This window comes from Anas platyrhynchos, chromosome 3 (genome assembly GCF_047663525.1).
Source record: "Anas platyrhynchos isolate ZD024472 breed Pekin duck chromosome 3, IASCAAS_PekinDuck_T2T, whole genome shotgun sequence".
Classification (NCBI taxonomy): Eukaryota; Metazoa; Chordata; class Aves; order Anseriformes; family Anatidae; genus Anas; species Anas platyrhynchos.
In genome coordinates, this window is record NC_092589.1 from 36,323,081 (window position 1) to 36,347,417 (window position 24,337).

The following is a 24,337-nucleotide window of genomic DNA, read 5'->3' on the forward strand; positions in this document are numbered from 1 at the left end:
TCAGTACATAGTTCACTATACTGATTTCTAAGAGAGAAATGTAGCTGGGAAAAAAAGAGAAAAAAAAAAAAAAAGTTGAAATACTTCTAAACAGTTGAAAGGGCTGCATTCAAAATATTTTTTGAAGTTTGAGTTGCCATTCTGAGGCTATTTGAAAAACAAGTTGATTTTAGATATGATAGCTGTGAAACATAATTTTTATTTTCTAATATAATCATTTTCTGTTTCTTAGCAGTTTCACTTTTATTAAATGTCTCCAAAATGATGTATTAATGCTAAGGATGTTCTATATGCAATTATCCTAGAACATGGAGCTAAATATTTTCCATGGTGAAAGACATTGGATAAAACTTGTATCTGTTTTCTGTTTGCAATCTTTCCAAAAATGTTATTAATACTTCTATCTTTATCACAGTATATGCCATATTCCTCATATAGAACAACACTTATGATTATAAAACCAAAACAATTATTTGTCTAAGGAAAGCATTTTCTACCATCTTTTAAGGTATTTTTCTGCCATTGTTTCTAAAAGTCCAAGTACCTTTAGAAAGACCATTGAGCTGAGAGCTTTGAAAATATATTCCTATTAAAGATCAGTGTCTTACTTGTCTATCACATCCTGCTTCTTATTCAGTTCAAAACTCAGTGTAAAAGATTTTTGCTACCAAAATGTTAAAATACTGCTTTACTTAGTCTACAAGACATCTGGGAAATTATTGTAAAAGGAATCTAAGTTGCCTTTATACTGCTGTCATACTATAAATAGATGGATAGATTTCCTTCAAGATGAAAGCTGAAAGAGGAAATCATTGGTTAAGTAAAGTGTCACTTTTTTTTTTTTTTTAACAATACATTTTAAATATTGTCGCTTTAGATAAAAAACAAGGACTTTCTTTAATTTTTAGAGGACAATAGAGAGTTATGTGGACAAACGTGTTGGAAGTACTTATGGACCTCCTGGAGGCAGAAAGATGACTGTCTTTATTGATGATATCAATATGCCAATTATCAATGAATGGGGAGATCAGGTACATTGTTAACTAGTACAATTTATTATCATACTGTTGCTATTTTTTCATATATGTAGGAGTCTGTGGACATACTCAAAATTTTAATTTACTCTTAATTGTTAATGCTTTCTAATTACAATGTATTTATGGAATGAAAAAAAGAAGTAGGTTAAAGGTGTCATACCTTACATTATTCCACTTTCTCATATTCTTCTAAGACTAAATAAAAGCATCGCTGTACTAAAATAACGTATCATTGTTAAAGTTTGACACTAATTTTATAGCACCAGTAAGCAAACTTCCTGCCAAACAGAAGTGTGATACCTTGCAAAAAGTAATAAAGGCTGTGTCCAACTTCAAAGGTAACAAATTGGCTTGCAAACTGATTAAACATTTTTGGCTTTTGATGAGCCATTGTCTACAGTTTGGGTTTGTAGCATTCATATGCCTACACAGATCCCAAATCAGGCAAAATTATTCAATAGTTCCTTCCAATAGTAGATATGAAGTCTTTCTAGACCAAGATGCTAGGTTTTCTGGAATAACTATGATAATGTAAAGGGCCAGTATGCTTATCATTACTTTCTTCAATTTGCTCAAATGGGAGACCCATGTGCAGATTTGAATCCTTTGGCTGTCTGGCTGTGAGGCTCCGAGCTTGGGTTAAGAGTAATTACAGCATTAAGCTTGTTTGTTTATAGTATGGGGAGTAGGTCTCTTTCTGAGAGTGGGCTTGAACAAATATTTAAGTGGCAGTAGGGATCTAAGTAAATTTGTATAGTCCAAATAGTTCCTTTTTTTCACTTTAGAAAGCTGTTTTTGCAAAAATTGAAGCCAAGTGTGTGTTTTTAGTCTCTGAACTGCAATTTGGCCTTTTACCTAAATGCTAGCCTATATCAATTATTTGGTTTGCATCATTTGCTCTCACTTAAGATCTTTTTTAAAAATGATTATTATTATTTTAATTTAAAGTAGCATTACATAATCCACAACACTGAGCTGCTTGACCGTAGTCTATAATGTGGGCAAGTGGCTGTGTTTGAGGCAAAATCCTTACAGGCCCAGGCATTACTCAGTAATAGGAAGAATCTCCATTATGGAAGGATCTCCATCTTTGATCATGGCCCCAAGATATTTCTCCAGTATTTTTTATGGGATGATGGTTTGTGATGAGTGCCCTGTTGCACTTCATGGCTTTGTTGGAGCACATAAGGCTTGCTAATTATTGTTGGAGCAGTTGCTATAGTGGTAACTCAATGGTGCCTCCAGATCCATACAGATGCTGTAGAGTAAAATACAAAGTGAATAGTCTTTTCCGAATAAGCAGATTCCTGTTTTAGAAAAGAATGAGGTGTTTTGCTTCAAAGGATTCCCAATGGAAGACTAAATGCACAATTTGAAACTCTGAAGCTGAATACCTAATAGCAAAATATGGAACTAATATGTGCACATTTTGTTTCATATTATGTGGTAGTCTGGTTCTGAAATAATATTTCTAGTTTTAGAATCACAGAAACCAAGATCTTCCATATGACTAAGGAACATAATTTAGTCTGAGTTTAGATTAAAATTCTCTAGGAATTAATGGTAAAGTTACAAGAATAAACTAAATTATCACCGAGTACATTTTGGTTTGCCGTTCTAATGTGTATGTTACATAAACTTACAGATAACAAATGAAATTGTTCGTCAAATGATGGAAATGAAAGGAATGTACAGCTTGGATAAGCCTGGAGACTTCACTACAATTGTAGATGTACAATTAATAGCAGCAATGATACATCCAGGAGGAGGCCGTAATGATATTCCCCAGCGTTTAAAAAGACAGTTTTGTATATTCAATTGTACATTGCCATCCAATGCATCCATAGACAAAATTTTTGGTACTTATTTTTCTTGTTTTAGCATGGATTAAAAAAAAAAAAAAAAAAAAAAAAGATTTAAAACTTATAAAACTATGTTCTCTCTCTCTCATCATGCAAATGTAAAGTGCTTCCAGTGAAACAACTGAAGATATATTACAGCAAAATAATGCCATGGAACAGAAATGAACCCCTCTAACTGCTTATCTTTCTTATTAATGATTTTTCTTGTCTAAAATCAGAAAGTAATTGTGATTTCCTGGAAGATTATAAGCACTGCTGTTAACATGTAATACATCTGCATTGCCTGAAGAGCCTTCTGTTGCTGACGTTCTTTTAACTTTGTCACTATTGTATATTGTTAAATGTTCGCAGTCACCAACAGGTGTCCATGCTACCTGTTTAGAAAAGTCATGGATGAGAGAGACAATTATTTGATCTATAATTTAAAAGCAAATTAATTTTAACTGCATTTTTGGAATATTGCTCACAACTTACTTTATTTTATCCTGCACCTTGAGATTAATTGTTTATTCCATTTTATCTTTTAAGGTGTTATTGGTTGTGGATACTTTCATTCATGTAGAAATTTCAGTCCTGAAGTATGTGATATGGTGAAAAAATTGATCCCGACAGGTAGAATACTGTGGCAGTGGACAAAGGTATAAATTTTAGGGAAAATTTTATTATCAGTCTGAAAAGAGTGCCTGTTAGTCTAACTTAGGCACATATTCCTTAAGAACATATCTGTAGCAAGAAGAAAACAGGAGAAAGATGAGCTAAAAATTGTTGGAGAAAGAATCTGGAAAATACTAGATTTTAGTATATAAGGTAGATGAATGGCTGTATCAGTTCATTCATTCCTATAGTTTTATTCATGTTACCCGAAGCTTTAATCACTACAACTTAGGAACAGGGTGTTTAATTCTTTATAATTTATTACTTTTAATTTATAAAGTAACATATGAAATAATTACATGTTCTAAGAGTTGGATTTTTGCATTTAGTGCTAGATCATGCCTCCAAACAGATCAGATATTTTTGATGACTTCTTAGAAAGACTTTGCCCAAACTATTATGTGTGAAAATTAGTGTTATTTTTTTCTCATTTTAATAAGTAAATGTTTATTTATAAATGTGCAGGTTTTGTTATTCTCATTTCTTTCTAAATGCTACTGATCTTGAATATTAACAATATTTTTCTTTAGACAAAGATGCTGCCTACACCATCTAAATTCCACTATATATTCAACCTTCGAGACCTTTCTAGAATCTGGCAAGGAATGTTAACTATAAAGTCAGAAGAATGCATGAACAGCAGTGTCCTTCTAGCACTTTTTAAACATGAATGTACTAGAGTAATTGCTGACAGGTATCATTTTATATCGACTTAGTTTAACCATACATTTTATGCTCATACACATTAAATTTGTTAACATGACAAATATTATTAGGCCAATATGAAACATGTTGTCTTATTCTGCATGTCTGCACTGTGGTATCGTCCCAACAAACATTATGTTATGTGCTGATAGATTAGACTAGTAACTGGTGGGAGAACTCTGAAACTTCAAATAACTGTTTAACCGAAACTCTGTTCAAAACTGTTTTTATTTTTATTTTTTGGCAAACTTATCTTTGGCTACATGCAGTCAGTTCCTCTGTGAAAGAGAGGATTTTACAGTGTCCTAAATTTATACAGTGACCCATAGACTGCAGTATAAAATTGCTCTGATCTTACAGAAAAAATCATCACATCCATATGATTAAAAAAGTTTGTCATCAAAATCTGCCTTAAATGATTGATAAAATCAGCACATTTGTCAGCTGTATGTTTTAAATATTCAGTAATGTTTTTGTCTACAGTTTCAATTTCTTGTGAAATTCCAGATAAAGTGATGTAGCTGTCAGTAAAAGTCAACAATCCACAACTACTGTGGATTTTAACTAATACAATTATTTCTTATCTGAGGAAGGGCCTTTATATTTATTATAAAATTAATGTTTTAAAATTAAAACAGTAAAGCTAAATGTTTACTTAAAAATATGTATGTGTATTTCATTACACTGCATTTTATTTTTAAAGTGAAAACAATGACAAATATTTTGCCATAGATACAAAAAGGCATATTGTGTTGTTTTTGCTTTTAATTAAACCTAATGGCCTTGAAATATCAAGTGCTTAAGAATTGTCATGAGTGGATATTTTTCAGTGCTGTAGAAGTCTAAAATGGGATTTATTTTAAGATGTCAAGTATATAAATATGTTCTGGTGCAAATAATTTGGCATGGTAGCTGTTAAGATTCATAATTGCATTGTATTTAAACACAGTCAGGCTTAGTCACTATTATTCCCGTAACCTGCAAACATAAAGGAAAGAGCAAAGGTACAAAAGAATTATCTCTTGAAAACAAAGCTCCTTATAAAAGGACAAAGTGAAATCTTCATAAACGTACTTTAGCATATGGAGTTTTGCATGCACTCAATTGAAAGAGAAACAAAACAAGTAAGATACATAAAGCTTTGAGATATATTACACATACCTGAAACTAGTGGTTGAAAAAACAGCCCTTCATTACAGGTCAGTGTTAGAAAGAGTTCTAACCAAAACATAGGCCACTGTCAAACAGTTTTAGTTATGATTTCTGCCAGTGTCTTTTAGAATCCCTCATCTTCTTCCATGAAAGCTCTGAATCAGCTGGCAGGTGCCTTCTGATTTTTCATGGGAAGTTACATTAACAAATGGGAGTGAATACCAAGGAAGTAAAATTGCTTTTTATGAGCTCTAATATCCCAGAGGAATTCTATTTTGAAATTAGAAATTTCTAATTTGAAATTTGAAAGCCCTACTCACTTTTTCCTCTTTCCTTAGATATGTTTGATGAGTTTACAAAATGAATGTAGCAAATCTAAAAGGAAATCTTATCCATCATTTTCCATCATTTAAAAATAAAGGCCAGAGTTTTCTAGTGATTTTCACCATTACTTATCTCATTGCAATTTCAGAGGCAGCACTATAATAACATAAATTATGCTATTCCAGTGCTGGTCAAAAGAATAGAAGGGAAGCTTGGCCCTGGTTATTTGGGAAATCATTCACCTTTTCTCATTCTTTTTCAACTGAGAAATTAAGTGTTTTGTCGTTACCTACTTCTAGAGAAAAGCTGGAGAATTAGTGTTTTGTTTTGTTTAGTTTTTCTCTGTTCTAGTGACTGGCTATGATACTTGCAGAACATTGAAAATATTTAATTTCTGTGAATATTGATTAATCATTTTTTGTAACTGTTGTCTGATATGTATTGCATATGTATTTTTTCAATGAAATGTTACAAAATTTGTTATTTTTAAAAGTATTTAATTATGTTTTCCTCCTTATATAACTAATATTTTAAAGCTTTTTTTTTTTTTTTTAATTATGCTAATCTATGATTTTTAGATTTATTACTCCTGAGGATACAGCATGGTTTGATAAAACTGTTACTAAAGCAATTGAAGAATATGTGGATACAGGTGTAACTGTTTTCCAAGAAGACCGATATTTTGTGGATTTTCTGCGGGACGTACCTGAACCAACTGGTGACGAACCAGAAGATTTTGTATTTGAAGCTCCAAAAATTTATGAGGAGGTATTTTCATTTTGCACCTAAAATACTCAGCACTGAAGTTTTCCTTTAATTATTAAGTACATTATATTGCTGAACTTACATCATATGGAAGCTTTGTTGAATACCTGCCACATTTTTTGTGAATCTGCTTATACATATTTTTGGGTTAGCATGCAATAAGTCATTTCAGCAACATTAAAATATATATATTAAAATATGTTTAAGTTAATGATGCTATACAAATGTACTTTATTCATTCCTTCTTTTTCCTTTGCCTTTCCCCTTTTTTTACAGCATTAGCCAAAAAATTTCTGCTTACACACAGGTACAATCACTGAAGTGAATTAACAAGATAATTTCATGATGTGTGCCCCAAACAAGAACTCAAGTTTATGCATAAAGCAGTGTTTTAAGTTCTGAAGGGCTCTGCTAGCATTGTTGCTGATCTTTTCTTTTTTTTATCTTTTCTTTTTTTTTTTTTTTTTATATATATAATTTGTAATCTTTCAGGTTCCAAGCTTTGAATTTCTTTGTGAAAAATTGCAAATGTACCAGAGACAATACAATGAATGTATTAGAGGATCATTTCTTGATTTGGTGTTTTTCAAGGATGCAATGACACATCTTATTAAGGTTTGGGTTTTGTTACTTTTGTATTAGTTTAACTATTGCCATAGTGATCCTGAGTTGGACAACTTATGCTTGGGGTGCATAGTCTGAAAAGCAGCTCCTATCCCCAAATTTGTTTGCCGTCCTTCCCTAGCCATTTTAAGGAACTAGAAAAGAGCCACAGTCATTTTGCCTCTTTGCATATTTTGTAATAAATGCCTTATTTTATATATTTCTTAAAACTTCTGGGTGTTCATACGTATACAGATTACCCTCAGTGGGAATGGTGAGGTCACAAAGAGGTATACAATATTTTGTACATACAATATTTTCTTAATCTTTAAGAATTCAGAAGACACTTCAAAGGTAGCTGTACCTGACAAGTGACCAAAGCAGTGTGAGGTAGAATCTGACTGGATGAGAGACGAGAAGAGAGATAAATAAATAAGGAGTGTAGTGGAATGTTGTAGGGTATTCTCAGTTCATGATCAAATGAATCCCTTTTCAGAACAGAAGATACAAGGGAAGAATTCATACCAAGTCAAAATTGAATTTGGAGGGGAAAAAAAGGCTAAGTGTAGATTTTGTTTGAAGCAGTGTGCCTCTGGTTTAAGAAGATGTGTTAGTTACCTCAGAAATTTCTTAAACTTGGTAGTCTGTTTACTGAAAGACACGTAGAAGCTGTATGAAAACCAAAAAAGAAAAAGAGAGATGTTGTATTATTCACTAGTTAACCTAAAGTGAATTAAATTATTACCTTTTCTTTGCATCTGAATGGGAAAAAAAATATAATTCAGTTCAAATGGTAGTAGGTGAAGCCCTGTTGTGACTGCAGTAATGATAGATTTTGCCACCCTTGTAACAATAATAAAATAGAAGTCTAAATATGAAATTGTATAGGTAGGCTCAGAAGGAACTGCATGTAAAACCAAAATTAATTTACTTGAAGGAAAAAAATGAATATAATTCAAAGGCCTGATATAGGTGCCCATCTTTTCTTTTTGTACATAATTTATATGAGGAATGAAGCAAACTGTAGCATCCAACAGTAGTAGTGCACTAATAGTGCACTAATAAAACTGATAAAGCCAAGAAATGTGTCATGTATATAGAGGAGTTCTGAGGAGGGGAAAAAAAAAAAAAGCAATTAGATAATAAATTTGTAATCCAGCTTTTGTATCTGAGAGATTTATTAATGAAACTACCTCAAAGGAAATATTAAAAGTAAATAAAACAGAAAATCAGTTAAACTATAATTTAGTGTTTGTTCAACTGAAAAATCCAAGTATTTCAAACTCTTAAAATTAATGTAGTATATTTCATTCTTCTAAATTTTTTTAATTTATAGTTTTGTACATAGTCAGGATGTAGATGTAGATTACAGCTCAAAATGTCTGCCTTTATTTAAATCCTATTGATACCCTTAATTATAATCATTCTATAGTCTTACAAGAGAACTCTTTCATTTCAGTTACACAACATTCCTAAAGAATGTTCCTCTGAGAAGTTGTCTTCAAAACTTAGTGTCTTTTTAATACTCTTTATGTTTAATTTGATTAAATTCAGTTGTTTTGTAACAGAATTTTAATTTTGCTAATGAATGTTTTTGTTTTTTTAATGTACTATTATTCTATTTTTTCCAATACAGATATCCCGGATAATTCGGACGGCATATGGAAATGCTTTACTTGTTGGAGTTGGTGGTTCTGGAAAACAAAGTCTTTCAAGGTTGGCCTCCTATATTGCTGGCTATAAAATATTTCAGATCACTTTAACCAGGTAAGAAATGTGAGACGTGTATATAGGTGCAATTTATACTGCTGTTTTCTCTTTACACAATAATACTAGTATGTTTTTAACAGCTTGTCTTTTTCATTTTGTGACCAATTAAAAATGGAAATTAAAAAAAAAATAATTTATATCTGATTCGTGTACAATATTGGAGGAAGTTTGAGCTCTAAAAGATGAAACGTGTTAGCTATTCCCAAGCCAAGATATATGTATTTACAAAGTTGTCTTTCACTATCATTTGTAAAACACTCTAATCTGGAAATAGCAGTATTCTGTGATATTTTGAACTACCACATCATGTTTCTTATTACTTGTAGATCCTATAATGTAAGCAATCTGTCAGATGATTTAAAATTTCTGTATAGAACAGCTGGAGCAGAAGGAAAAGGCATTACTTTTATTTTCACTGATAACGAAATAAAAGAGGAGTCATTTTTGGAATACGTGAATAATCTACTGTCTTCAGGAGAGGTAAGTCTCATTGTGACAGACAATGTACTTCAGAAGCAGAAAACTGGAGAAACCATTCTCCTTAATTTCTATCAATTCCACAGCTTATTATGAAAATAAATAATGATTAACCCTAAAATGTGTCAACGTTTAAGAGAAAGAGCGCTCTTGGTGAGGATTGCCTGTATCTGTATTTTAATACAAGGCAGGAAAAGACCAGAAAAGCATTACCTTGGGTATTTCAGTAGCTTTTGTTAAATGAAGCTTCACTGGCCAGTCAAGATCTGTATTCTTTCTGAGTTAGAATTTTTAGATTTTAATGGAGTTAAATGAAGTTTAAATCAGGAACAAATTTGTTTTTAATATGTCTAAACTGCGGAGTTTATATAGGCATATATGTTCATACATGCAGGGAGATATACAGGTGTAAACAGAAGAGTATTTACAAACTCTATATCCATGCAATTTATTTTCTTATCAATTTTAATTTTATATAAAGATTTCTAATTTATTTGCTCGGGATGAACTGGATGAAATCACTCAAGGACTAATACCAGTGATGAAAAAAGAGATGCCTCGGTGTCCTCCTACATTTGATAATCTTTATGAGTATTTTTTAACTCGGGCAAAGAAGAACTTGCACATTGTCCTCTGCTTTTCTCCGGTAAGTTTTTAGATCTGTCTTCCTTTCTTCCATTAGCAAGCTATCCTGTAAATTGTGAAATAATTATTTCATGTTTGTATTTTTGAGGAGATGTAAAGGCACATTGAAAGACTACCAAAATATGGGGTATAATTGCTGGTATAATAAAAGTAATAGTATAATTGTTAGAACTTAAAAGCAAAATACTTTAAAGATGAATCACTCTCTTCATGTTAGCTTGATTTTCATTTTTTTTCCTCCTGCTGTATTCTTGCCTAATTAAAAGCAATGTATGCAGATTTGTGAAATTCTTGCTTGCAACTTGAAAGAAGAATTTCATTTTGAAATATTAAGGAAGATTCATATTTCTCATTAGCTTCTTCAAAACTGGTAAAATATTGAATGTAGCAAATGTAACAAAATATTTAACAGAAAAGCCTATGCAGGGTGTTCTAAATAGAAAATTAGCAAGAAAAAAAATAGATGACTTGTTTATACGCATTAAGTATTTTGATCAACCTAATTTAGATATTGCATCCTAAATTAACAGTGTTACTCTCTTTAGGTTGGTGAGAAGTTCCGTGCACGTTCATTGAAATTTCCTGGGCTCATATCTGGATGCACCATGGATTGGTTCAGTCGATGGCCTAAGGAAGCTCTTGTAGCTGTAGCCAGTTATTTTCTTTCAGAATTTAATATGGTCTGCTCTGTATCAGTTAAAACACAAATAGTAGAAACCATGGGTCTTTTTCATGATATAGTTTCAGAAAGCTGTGAGAATTATTTCCAAAGGTAATATATTTATATAAATATAATAATCCCCCTAATATTACTACTGATAGTGTTTTTGAATTCAATGTGTTGTATGAACCAGTAAGTCTCTCTTAAGGCTAATATGAAAATGAATGTGCTATATCAATATATGCAAAGGCCATAAAAATAATTACTATCAAATCGCAGATTTGTTATCTTCCTTCCTACTATTCCTCATCTTTAAATTTGCTTACGTGGATAAAAGTAATATAACTGAACGTGAGGCTTTGCATTATGAAGAACGTTGATTCTGACTGATTTAAGTGCTTGTTTTATATTACCATCTATTGCCAGATTGGCAACATATTAGAAGTAACCAAATTGCTGTATAATTGAAAATATGTACGAAGTTGATGTTTCCAATATACCATGTTTTAGGTATCGAAGAAGAGCCTACGTAACACCTAAATCTTATCTCTCTTTCATCAATGGATACAAAGACGTTTATAGTGAAAAGTTAGCAAGTATTAATGAACAAGCTGAACGTATGCAAATTGGTAAGCAAAATATGGATAAAGATATGTCTATGGAAGTATGGTTTTGTCTATGGATATCCTTGCTATACAATTTGAATGCCTCATTACGGATTTCTGTTGAGCAATGAGCTATTTTTACATGTGGTCATTTTATAAATGGGGATCTTAAATACAGAAAAGTATGGTTCATATTTCTTATAATTTTGAATATCTGTTTGAAATGATGTAATTTTTACATTTAGAATAGTACTTAATGGGTTCAGAGTATAGTTGCAGTTTTCTGCAGTTTGCATCTAGACATATTTTTATAAATTAAAAAAAACACATTAGAACAGCTCAGGAAACCTGATTTTTATGGGGAAAAAAAAAAGATATGGTATTTCAATTTAACAGCATAGAGAAACATCTACATGATAAGATTTTTCATAGAAAGGCAAAAATATATACTTTTTAGATAACGATTAATGATGCAACTGATACACTTCACATGAAGAAAAGGATAAGAATGTGTAGATATTTTATTTATGGACTATTTGCTGAGTCAGAGTGGTCTATAGAGGAGTAAGTGATCTACAGCATTTTCACATAATGTAGACATAATGCAGATTTCCCTGTATAGATCTGTTGCTAGCTCTACAAATCAGACATTACCATCAGTCCTGCTGATGAGGATAAAGTCTAAGATCCCTGAAGATTTGAGTTTGTTTGTTGTTGTTTTTTTTTGTTGTTGTTATTCCTTCTTCAGTTCTGCTTTAAAAAATAATTTAAAAGAACTAATCTAAGCACCTTCAGTGATGTCAAGAAAATTTCACGTGTAGATTTTACTAGCCTCTCATGTTTTTACCTCTAATTCCTCTAATTCCTCTAATTACCTCTAATTCCTTATCTAATATTCAAAACAAAATGATCTTGTACAGGTGACTGTGTTTGTCTTCTCCTGCAGCATTGATGCTCAGAAAAATCACATCTGTCAGTTTATGGGCAACCATTACAAAATCACAAAAACACTTGGTCATCCCTGACTCCAAACGTGCTCCAGTTTACTACATTTTACAGAATGATCTCAAAAAGTTTGTTATTAATTATTTAGCTATTTCACATGTCCATACTTTAATCCTTAGTCTTTCATAACTTAATGTCAAATAGATTTAGAGGGTTAGAAAGATTAACCTTGAAAGTTGTTTCAAGCTGTTAGGAGATTATCCTGATAGGGGATTTAAATGTTATGTTATCAAACATATCAGTTGAGATAACATTGCTCCTTGCATCTCCTTATTGAGATGTTGTTGCTGTACGTAATAATGTCAGAGCCAATTCAAGATGCTTGTAAAACAGTAAAAAATGTGAGAAATTCCATGATCAGTACCGCTTTCTAGAAAAAACCTGGTTTGAGTACACTGAATGAGTGCTCATCAGCCCAAGCAATACATTTTGAAAGATATAAATAACTCTTTTCTTCTGCTTTGTCGCTTTGGATGAACAATCTTGTAACACACATGAGGAAAAAATTATGTCTGGGGAAAGGAATGTTTTAAACAACTTTGTTGTTGTTTCACAGTGAATGTCTTTAGTGAATATACCTTTTGACTTTATTGTTGAAAGTGGCAAAATAGTGGCTCTTTTGTTAAGGAATAATAAAGAGCCTGTGGAATGGCAGTAGCTTGATTGTGAGGCAGCTGTGACAGAGAACAGGAAATGTCCTAGGAGAGAGTGCTTTTCTGTGTAAAATGTGGTAACAGAGAAGTGGAGAGAGAGAACAGAAAAAACACCACACATGAGATGCATCAAAGGTGTAATTGCAAGAGTGCTCGGACTCTAGTCTTTAAGGAGAAAGGATGCTGAGGAAATTGCTTCCAGGCAAGCTGTAAGATTTTTAAGATTCAGTTGTGAAGAGGAGAGAAGAAGCTAGAGAGGATTCAGCATGCAATGTGGAACTCAGCCAAAAATCAGTGCTCATATCTATGAGCAACGGAGGAGAGAAAATAAAGATGTGTGGGACAGACTGAATATGTAATAAGACTAGAGGAGCAAACACCTCTCTTTTTGAGCAGCTGCATAAGGCTAAAAGGCCTCTATGGATTGTTGCTTCAGCATATAAGGGAGTATTATTGGACTGGCCCTGAACTATGTGGACATAGGTGTTTTTATGTGTTGTTTTTTTTCTGTGCTTTCTGTCACCAGAGATAAGAAAAGCTCCAATATGCAGAAGCTGGTAATCTTGCAGTGACTTTTGGGCCTACTTTTGGTGACTCTGCTTTGGGGATTCGGTCATCTGTGCCTTCACAAAAGCTGCGTGAGATTCAACAGGTTGAATCTCACATTTCATGCTGAATTCCGTATTGATGAAACTAGCATCCAGTCTAACTATAAAATTATCTCTGAAGATGGGCCATGTAACTTCTCACTTTCTGGAAAGAACTCCCAGTCAGAAGGCAATCATGGATCCAAATATTGATGTCATTTTCTAATTCAATGTTACAAGTGCAGTATAAGTCTGATTTTCTGATCATTGTGTGTCTTTTTGAAACAACATATCCTCAGCACACCACTTTTAGGTACCATTTACAGCTATAACAAACCAAAACTAAAAATTTCGGATTTCTTTTTGAAGACTCAAGCTTGTTTATTATCATTTGGTACCCCATGAAATTATTTATATCTATGAAAAATGAATTTAAAACACAATCAAGTTAGTATGACTTTTATGCACTTTATCATGAAAATTTGAAGAAGAGCAAAAGATACAAGTTATTTGGTATCCAGAACTAGACTATATTATGTAATTAGGAAAAAGTTTTCATTTTTCTGATTTTTATCTTTTAATTAATAGGTCTGTCTAAACTGATGGAGGCCAGTGAATCTGTTGCTAAGCTCTCTCAGGAACTTGCTATTAAGGAGAAGGAACTGGCTGTGGCATCTGTAAAGGCAGATGAAGTAAGGATTAAAGTGCTAAATAGCAAAAGGCAGTGGATAGCATTAGGATATATAGTGGGGTAAAGTGGTATGGCAGAAGTCTCTCATAATTTGTATAAGTCAATAAATGTGCACTGTGGTCTAAATAGAGGTTTTGCCCCTGTGCCAGCAGTCAGTACAGCATATACTTCTGAAACAACAGAGGCTGGGATTATACTGGCTGGGTGGGAGTTCGTAAACATATTCAAAGACTGTGTGTCTTCCTTGTTTTCCTCTCATTTATTTCCACTCCTATAAGCATCGGGCTTAATTTTTTGCTTCACGTGTTGTTTATTTCTCTGCGTGTTTGACTAAAGTTTATTAAATTTGGTGTTATAAGTGCACTTATTTGCCGATAAGTTAATGAATGGTAATGGCACTTCAGTATTTCAAAATTGCTTTTCAAAATTCATCCAGCTTTAGTTCAGTTTCATATTTTGTTTTTACATTACCAAGGTGTCCATATATTCATGAGACTGGTGGTCTGGTATATATCAAATATTACTTTAGGCATTCTGTTTTCTGAAAGATACCATAATATTCTGATGGTGCGTATATAATATGCACTAGAGAGCAAATCTTTTGCCAGTGATTGCTAAGGGACTACCTGCATTCTTCATAAGAGAGAAAATGACAGAAAAGGGATGAATTCACACTGGTCACAATTGAATAGTATGATAGATATTTTTATTTGATATGCATTTTGGAATAGCTGTCTGACAATAATTGTTTACATAGCCTCTGGGATGTCAACTTTTTAAATAGGATACTGCCTATTAGTCATCATAAGTAGAAGATATATGGACAAAATAAAAGAACGGTTATTTATTTAAACTAAGTGTGATATTATTTATATTCCATATATTTTTTTTTCTTTCCACTTAGTATTGAGCCTGTAGAAATCAGAATTAGATTTGACCAAAAAAAAAAAAAAAGAGGGATTTTGTTTTTTTATGTATTATTTCTTTTCACAGCTATTTGAGAACATTATTTATGTCTGGTAAATCCTGAAAAAAAATATATATATTCTGACACCAACTGTATGTCACATGTACAATAGAACTAAAAATATATGTACTGAAGAATAAAGACACAAATGGATAACAATTCTGTGGATTCACTGGGCTTTTTCTTTCAATAGACTAGTTAAAAATGAGTTGTCTTAGACTAGAGAAGTAAAAGGAAGGCTGAATGTTCATGAAGACAGTTTGCCATCCTCCATTAGTTCAATTAGCTATTTTATTTTTATCTTTATTTACAGAATTATTGTGGAAAAAAAAAAGCAAATAGTTATTGTATTGGAAAAGTATAGATTCAAATCAGATGAAAATCCATCATAGAATAAAAACAAACAAACAAAAAAACAAGCTTTAAAAGCCACTGAAAGGTCTTTTATCCATTTAAAAAAAAAATTCTATTTTACCGTCTAACTCCTGCTGAGAGACTATTCCAATTTTTCTTTGTGAGGATTCTGTAAATGATAATCATTTTGATTCCATGCTTTATAGGATTAGGATTTATCAGATTTCTGGGGTTAGCCTTATATATATATATATATTTAAAACATCCTTATATATCTCTTGTAGCTGATATCTTAATCACTCTTTCCACCATTTTGATGCATATTTTTCATGTGTTTATTAACAACTCCAGGTACTAGCAGAAGTCACAGCAAGTGCTGAAGCTGCATCTAAAGTAAAAAATGAAGTCCAAGGTGTGAAAGATAGAGCACAAAAAATTGTTGATGAAATCGATTTAGAAAAAGTGAAAGCAGAAAGTAAACTGGAGGCAGCTAAACCAGCATTAGAAGAAGCAGAAGCTGCATTGAATGTGAATAAATTTCTTACATTTTCATTGGCTTTGTGCTATTTGAGTCACCAGTGAAAGAAAGGCTAGTTTCACCAATGTGCAGTTGTCAGTTGTTTTTGACTGCTGACACCAGTTTATCACTGTAGGTGGTGATGTCTCCGAATGTTTATGGAGTGTGCAATTTCTTTCTAAAAGCATAGAGATTATTTTGTAGTGATTGTCCCGTTTTTACCTTACTAATTGATCTTTGGCAGGCATAAATCTTTCCCAAAGTTACAGATGCATTTAGAATTTAGAATCTTGATATTCTGAATTAAAAAGAATAATTCTTGTTCTATTTTTTTTTTTTTTTCGTACTTAACTAGTTGTATATTCCTTTTAAGAAAGAGGTGTGTAAGGCTGTGTCAGCCTTCACTAAAAAATCATTAAAACTGGAGAGAAAGAAAAAACAAAGAGGATCCAGGGAATCAGAAATCAGAGTTAAGGAATTTTGAGGCATTGCTGCACTCTATAATTTAATTTCATTATTCTCCTTTGAACAGGAGAATAAACTTTAAGAACTTAAACTTTGAACTTTAAAAACTTAAGAGCTCTGAAATCAGAAATCAGTAATGTATTGCATGGTTAAGGACTTCTGTTCCACTTACCAGAAGCTATGTGACAAAACCATAATGAGTGGAAAAAGTAAGGAAAAGTGAGTGTTGTTTACTCTTACACTGATAGATAACAATATAAATAAAACTTTCAAACCACTCACAAAATGCACTTTTATAAAATACGTGTACTCCTGCGCTATCCCGTGGATTCTATATTTTATCTGTAACTACTCTTTCTAGACAGTGGCATGCATGTATTTTGCAGACACAAATTACTTCCTTAGTTTAGAAGTTTTAATCATTTATTATTTTTGTTTGAAATTATATTAAACTAAGCAAAGTGTCAGTGATGCTACTAGGAAATGAATTTAAAACAGCAATATCTCATGCCTATAATAGCTTAGAAAGCAACAAAATAGGTCAAATTTATCTCAGAATAAATGATGACAACCCTTAAAAATCCAAGATATTGTTATACCAAGGAAAGTGCTTGTACTTAAGTACTCTGCAATTTATTATACTCTTCTTCAGTCACGTAGATTGCCAAGTTAATGCTGTTGTTCTATTTATTTAAAATTTAATTTTGAGTGCTATCTTTAACACTGAGAAAATATTCACATCTAATATGTATTTGTTAAAAGTATTTATGTTTCATATAACTATAACATTCAGTAAAGTAAGCCCAGTAACTCATATTTTGTATGTTCTTAATATAACTTACCTCAGAGAAAAGTATGACAAATAATATTAAAATCAAGATATTTAATAGGAAAATATGGCAACGGTATTGAGGCATACAATGTATTGTTACATTTTTCTTGAAATAGACGATCAAACCAGCGGATATTGCTACTGTTAGAAAACTTGCAAAACCTCCTCACCTAATTATGAGGATCATGGACTGTTGTCTGTTACTGTTCCAAAAGCCAGTAGATCCAGTTACCATGGATCCAGAAAAGCCTTGCTGCAAGCCATCATGGGGAGAATCATTAAAAGTAAGTAGAGTTTTCAAATCGTGTTTCTTAAAAATCAGAAGTAGCATCTTACATATCAGAGGATTTATGATGTCATTTACTCAAAGCAGGAAATAAGTTTGTAAAAATGCAAATGTGGTTTTAAGATGCATATAGTATACAAATAGAATTTATTTGTTAGCAGTTAGTAAGAGAGTTGCTTAGAGGATTGTGTTGGTCCAGTTCCATGTGACCTTATACCTGAAAAAGAATTATTGTAGTCAGTAGTACTTCCTTCTAATGTTCTCATAAAATGTGTTTGTCTCTCATTCTATGTATATTTACCATGCATAAGGTACGGCTATTCTGGAACATCCCTCTTTTTCTTTGTGAATTTGCAGGCTCAGAATTAAACTTTTTTTTTTTTTCTGTTCCTCCAGACTTCTTGATTGTTTGACTAAGAGATATAAGGTGTTTTTGTTGTTGTTGTTGTTGTTTGTTTTTGTTTTTGTTTTTTTTTCACCCTTTCTGCATTTCAGTATTTTTGGCCCAGATTCCTTGAGCAGATGGCCATGTCTTCTAGCCTTTATCTCTCTCTTCTCTTACGCTCTTCTTTCCATGCCTTTTCCTGCCATTCTTTAATTTTTCTCCTACCTCTATTATTAGTATATTAATTTGCAGTTATTGCTGCGCCAAAGTTGTCATGGAAATGAAGAAAAATTACATACCTTGGATATGAATAGAGCTCTCACTTTTTGTTTAAGCTTGCCCAGACACTAAGAAATCACCAATCCTTTTCATTTTCCACGGACATAATGAAATAGGATAAGCAGTTATTTCATGACTTGGTTTTAACATGTTAAGGATTTGTTAGAAATTTTTAAAACCAATGGTTTCCCTTTCCAGAACTTAGATCACATTTCAAAAATGCATAAGCTGGTTTTATTGGCATTCTTTAGGTAAACTACAAGTGTATTTTTGAGGCTGTATCTTGGCTGAAATTTTTATGAAATGCTGCTTTTTAAATGCTTCTTAAATGGCAAAACAGCAATATGAAATAGAAACTACATTCACTGAAGTATAATTTCTTAAAACTTTAGAATTGTTGAAGCATGTGATAGGAGTTAGAACTGAATAGAACACCCTTGTAATAATAACTGCATGAATTACCTCCTTTTTCAGAAGAATTTTGGGAACTCCCTTCCATCCTACATTCCATCCATCCATCCATCCATCTGACATACTCACCTATAATCAACCTTTTGGTAATAAAATGAGTAAAGAGACTACAAATATCCTGCCTTCTTTTTTTGCAGCTTATGAGTGGCCCATTCCTGCAGAGTCTACAGCAGTTTCCTAAGGACTCAATCAATGAAGAAACAGTAGAATTACTTCAACCTTACTTTAACATGGAAGACTATACACTGGAGAGTGGTAAAAAGGTGTGTGGTAACGTAGCGGGACTCCTGTCTTGGACACAAGCCATGGCGATATTTTATGGTGTTAATAGAGAAGTCTTACCTCTTAAGGTAACACATCACCTCTATCTTTGTGTTTTATTTCCATGTAATTTAATTTCATTTACTTTAATCATCATAATATTTATTTATTTTTAAATATGTAAATAAATTGATTCAGACATAACTGCCTGCAGAATGTAGTGGCTAAGGATGATATGAGTAGGAAAAAACAAACAAACAAACAGTATCCTCCTCTTGATTCTAGACACAACACAGAACAATTTAGTTTAAATGAAATTTAGGAGAGATTAACTATACCATGAAAAGTAGTATTCTTACTGTTCCATTGTCTTTCCAAAAGATCCCAAATATCTGTATCACACAGGAAAACAGAATTTTCTTAATGGCAGAGTGATCTCTGAAATTCACTTAGTCAGACAGATGCTCTGGTTTACTGTGTGCAGTGAAAACTATTTTCTTTGTTTTTATTGTGTTAGAATTGTTTTCATAAAATTGTACTAGGAGAAGATCTTCATTGATTCTCAAAAGAGTCCTGCAAACAGATCTTTCACGCTGAAAAGAAAGTAATAGAGGGTTACCAGCTATTTTACTTTCTCTGCTTTCATGCAATAACTTAGAGCAAGTGGAGAGCTGATTTCTTGGCCAGATGTTGGCATTGTTGAGAGATTTGGGGCTCACGTGAATAAAGGAGTTATGTCCCAATGTATTTTAGGAGTAATTTTCACTTTTGTGTGGGTGTTCTTTTACATGTACATGAACATTTGAACATAATTTTTTTATCAGAGGTAAAGATAATGTAGGAGCTCAAATACAGTGTTTGTTGTTTTTTGGATTATAAAACAAGTATTTAATGCCTAATAGATCCCAAAGGGGAACAAATATAAGTTGTGACTCCAAATCTTATTAGGTCACAGGTATAAATGTAATTTAAAAAGCAACAGTGATGCAGGTTATGATTCAATAAATAAATAAATTAGAATCTAATGAATATCCTATATTTAGTATAAATATGTGTTTATGGAGGATTCACTGTTTTAGGATCATGATTTTGCAGTGGATGAAAACTGTATTGTTAGCTGATAAGGACAAATCTGTTGTAATTGTTGATCACTGTAGAATGCACAAATTAAAAAGAGAGACTAAATTGTATAGTCAAGCAAGAAGATTATGAGTGGTTGTTTTTTTTAGGCTAATCAATATTTACAGATCAGAAACCTTAATACCTTAACCAGCTTCCTTAAATGTAATTTTTTACTAAAACAAATATATATATATATAGTTGATAGTAGTACTCAAGGTTCCTACTAGATAGTTAACTCAAAAGTAGTATCTGAAGTATATATACATGTATATTGCACAGTTTTCAAATGAAATAATTAATATTTATTCAAATACTAATATAAATATATTTCTGTGCATTATTGGCTGTTAATTTCCAACTAAGCAGGCAGAAAATAAATCCTCAAAGTATATTCGAATCTTGTACCATTATTGTTTTAATATTTGTTCTCTTTGTAGGCTAACTTGGCAAAACAGGAAGGCCGCCTGAAAGTCGCTAATGCAGAATTAGCAAAGGCTCAGGAAGCATTAGATGAAAAGCAAGCTGAACTGGATAAAGTGCAGGCGAAGTTTGATGCAGCAATGAAGGAGAAAATGGTGAGATAAAAGTATTTCTATTATGAAAATGCTTATATGCAAAACTTACACTATCAGGAATTGATGCAGACATTCACTTAGTACCTACCACCTTGAATGTCATGGATGAGGCTCATGCATAAAAAATAAAGAGATTTAAATCTGTTCTCTCATATTTTCTTTCCCTATGAATAGGCACATATTAGACAATAGATGCACTTACAGATCTCCAGAATGGCCTCTAAATCGATTAACCATCATAAGGTGTTGAACTAATATATAAAATAACTCTTAAGATTTTTTCATTCTATTATTAAATGAAATAGGACATTCTTTCATTTTTAGGACTTACTGAATGATGCAGAAACATGCAGAAGAAAGATGCAAGCAGCCTCTGCACTTATAGATGGACTGAGTGGAGAGAAAGTTAGGTGGACTGAGCAAAGGAAAGAATTTAAATCTCAGATTAACAGGTATCAAATTCATCAGAGAAAATAAAATGTAAAAAATGAAGATCCAGCAAGCAATTTAATAACTTTAATAGTTGTACTTCATTTTCCTCCTAGAAATCTTAATATAATTGCACAATTAAGTGAACTGTCCTGAAATTTGAATTTCTGTCCCATAATTATTTGTAATTGAATGCTTGTATTTCACTTCAGAACAATACCGCACATTCCATAATTCATTGGAATTAATTCGTTTTGAATTCATTCAAAAGGGATTATTCGAGTGCAGTTATGTACTTATGTTACAGCTGTCTCTCCTGTCCCCTTAACACTCTTGTTCTAATGTTACTGGGAGAGTGAAACCCTCAGATAGGTGGGAGATAGGAATGATCTAAGATGACTATGTGAAGGAAGAGGAGAAAGAATTCTTCCTATGAGGAAGAATTCCTAGCCTGATACTGGTTAGGAAAAAAGCATCCCTTTTGATATTTGTTATGGCATATTTGAATGAAACAAGGAGTAGTAGAAACTGGACATTAGCCCTTGTCCTATAATTGGTGTATTGAAACACATGTAGGATATAGTAGGCCTTGCTCTGAGAAACTTAGAAACTTTGGAGCCCCCACAGTGTACCACTCCAAATGCAAAAATGTTGAGCACCAGTTCTTTCCTTAAATAGCCCTACGAACAGAAATTTTCTAAGTATGTTTTAAAAGCTGCTTATCTAAATCAATAGAAAATGAAATTGCACATCACCTTTTATTTATTTATTTTTTTATTATTTTTATTTTTCCAGACTTGTGGGAGATGTACTGCTTTGCACAGGTTTTCTTTCCTACTGTGGACCTTTTAATCAAAACTTCAGGAAGCTTTTGCTTAAAGACTTATGGGAAGCAGAGATGAGAGCACATAAAATCCCCTTTACTGAAAACTTGAACCTGATTTCTATGTTGGTAGATCCCCCAACAGTAAGTTCTTGGTGATCAGTGGGTTTCATTTTAATTTCAGTGAACATATTTTTTTGCTGTTAGACAGCATTATGCTTACAACAGGACCATTATCCACAATATTGCTGTCCAGTGTAGTTCTGTGGTTTCCCAAAGTTCTTGGCAATTTCCACGAAACATCTGAGTACTGAGAATGTTTAGAATGTTTAGATAGATAGACAAGTTATGTATGATAAACAAGTTATATATTATACATGTACAATTGCATAATTGCCAGTAACATCGTGTACTTTCATGCATCTTATTTTGGGAATCCATAACCACATCTATAGGATACATATCTACTAGGACAGTGTTGTTTGTTGATAGCTTTTGTTTCTGTCAATGTTATCTGGGTATAGTCTGAAAAAAGACAAACAGATTTTATATCAAAGAGTTTTATATCAAAGATTTTATATCAATTTTTTTATATATCAAAAAAACATTTAGCAAAGAATGTATGAAATATTTTCATGGAAGTCAGAAAGAGGATAATGTCTTTCCAGAGCATTCAAGTACTGTTCTTCAGATATTAAGTCCAAAACTCTCAGTCTGTTTTTCTCTTAATTAACCCCAGTGCTTAATTTGGCTGTCAAATTTTCTTAGACTATAAATATTTTCTGTCCATATTAGTCATTTTTCAGGAGCTTCAGATATGCATCCCCTTTTGCTTGATGTCTCCATTGTTCCTTATAATAATCTTGATTGAAAGGTAATAGTTACAGTGAGATTCTATTCCAAACTTTTTTATTATTATTATTATTATTCAGATTAGCGAGTGGAATCTTCAAGGACTGCCTGGAGATGATCTCTCAATTCAGAATGGTATCATTGTCACTAAGGCAACTAGATACCCCCTTTTGGTAGACCCACAAACTCAAGGAAAAACATGGATTAAAAAGAAAGAACAGGATAATGAATTACAGGTGAACAATGTTTTAAAAACATAATGTGCTACATTATATTCCTTTAAATGTTATAGCCCAGCACTGGACTGCTCAGATGTTTCTTTCCAGTAATGAGCAGAGGAGAAGGATCACCATCCTCAGCCTTCTGGTGATGCTCTTACTAAAGCAGCCCAGAATGCTGTTACTGTTTGCTGCAAAAGCAGCTTGCAAGTTCATGTTCGTATAGTCCACCAAGACTCCAGAGTGCTTTTGTGCAAAGCTCTTTTCCAATAGGATGGCCCTATTTCATAGCTGTAGCTAAAATCTTGAAAAAAATATGAGAGGTTTCTAAATGTTAAAATAATAAATACAAACAAACAGACAAATGTAGTGTTTTATTTACTTATTTTTATGGTGTCACATACTACAAGTTCCTTTTTTGTGCTATTTCAAATATCTGAGTTCATGATATTGTAACAGTGATTCATCTATTAGACTGAATTCAGAAAGAATTTCTCAAGATTTAAAAACAAAATTAGGAAATCTTATCTGTGGACGTAGAATAGAAAATCAGAAGTTAGACGTGTGACTTCAAAAATGCACGTAACATTTTCAACTTTCAATAAGTTGTGCCAGTTTTCCTTGTGTTATGATAATGAAGTTTTGCAGATGCCATTACAGCTGATCTTTTACTTCACCATTTACATTTCATTGTATACACAAGGAGTATTTTTTTCTGGATAAATTGCTGCATTGCCAACATTTGTTACTGCCTTTAAAATGCAACTAACAAAACCAATGAAAAAAGTTTTTGTAGTGAGATCTGTGGTTTTCACGTAAGACATTGAAGAAATGCTTTGTCCTTATATCAATATATAACTTATTTTTTGAGGTAACAACTTTGAATCACAAGTATTTCCGTACACACCTAGAAGATAGTCTTTCATTGGGACGATCACTTGTAATTGAAGATATAGGTGAAGAGTTGGATCCAGTCCTTGATAATATATTAGAAAAGAATTTCATGAAATCTGGAACTTCTTTTAAGGTTAGTAATTGAATGAAAGACCTGGAATAAGTGGTTAGTTTTGTGATGAATGATATTTTGCCCATTTATTCCAAACCTCTACTGCATCAGGTAAACTTTGTATTCAGTAGGGCAGTGTGAAGAATCAAACTGAACTAATAAAAAACAAGAGGCAGATCCTCGGCAGAGTAGTAAGTTGATGAGTCTAAAATTTAACTACTGAAGTTATTTCTGAAGTTTACAAACCAGAACCAATTATGTTTAATCTTTTGAATGCTTACAATACTTTCTATTGATTT

General features: G+C 32.3%; 1 protein-coding gene across 1 annotated transcript in view; it reads left to right on the forward strand.

Moving 5' to 3' along the window:
- LOC140002139 (dynein axonemal heavy chain 8-like) overlaps window positions 1-24,337 on the forward strand; it is a 135,855-nt gene that overhangs the window by 84,697 nt on the left and 26,821 nt on the right. The window contains exons 57-76 of the mRNA XM_072035706.1: window positions 909-1,031; window positions 2,683-2,896; window positions 3,428-3,537; window positions 4,084-4,247; window positions 6,313-6,502; window positions 6,992-7,114; window positions 8,739-8,869; window positions 9,199-9,352; window positions 9,831-9,995; window positions 10,540-10,766; window positions 11,166-11,284; window positions 14,094-14,197; window positions 15,869-16,045; window positions 17,448-17,615; window positions 18,890-19,102; window positions 20,573-20,710; window positions 21,035-21,162; window positions 21,935-22,106; window positions 22,895-23,050; window positions 23,904-24,059. Coding sequence (XP_071891807.1) covers window positions 909-1,031; window positions 2,683-2,896; window positions 3,428-3,537; window positions 4,084-4,247; window positions 6,313-6,502; window positions 6,992-7,114; window positions 8,739-8,869; window positions 9,199-9,352; window positions 9,831-9,995; window positions 10,540-10,766; window positions 11,166-11,284; window positions 14,094-14,197; window positions 15,869-16,045; window positions 17,448-17,615; window positions 18,890-19,102; window positions 20,573-20,710; window positions 21,035-21,162; window positions 21,935-22,106; window positions 22,895-23,050; window positions 23,904-24,059 — 3,132 coding nt within the window. The remainder of the gene's footprint in view (window positions 1-908; window positions 1,032-2,682; window positions 2,897-3,427; window positions 3,538-4,083; window positions 4,248-6,312; window positions 6,503-6,991; window positions 7,115-8,738; window positions 8,870-9,198; window positions 9,353-9,830; window positions 9,996-10,539; window positions 10,767-11,165; window positions 11,285-14,093; window positions 14,198-15,868; window positions 16,046-17,447; window positions 17,616-18,889; window positions 19,103-20,572; window positions 20,711-21,034; window positions 21,163-21,934; window positions 22,107-22,894; window positions 23,051-23,903; window positions 24,060-24,337) is intronic.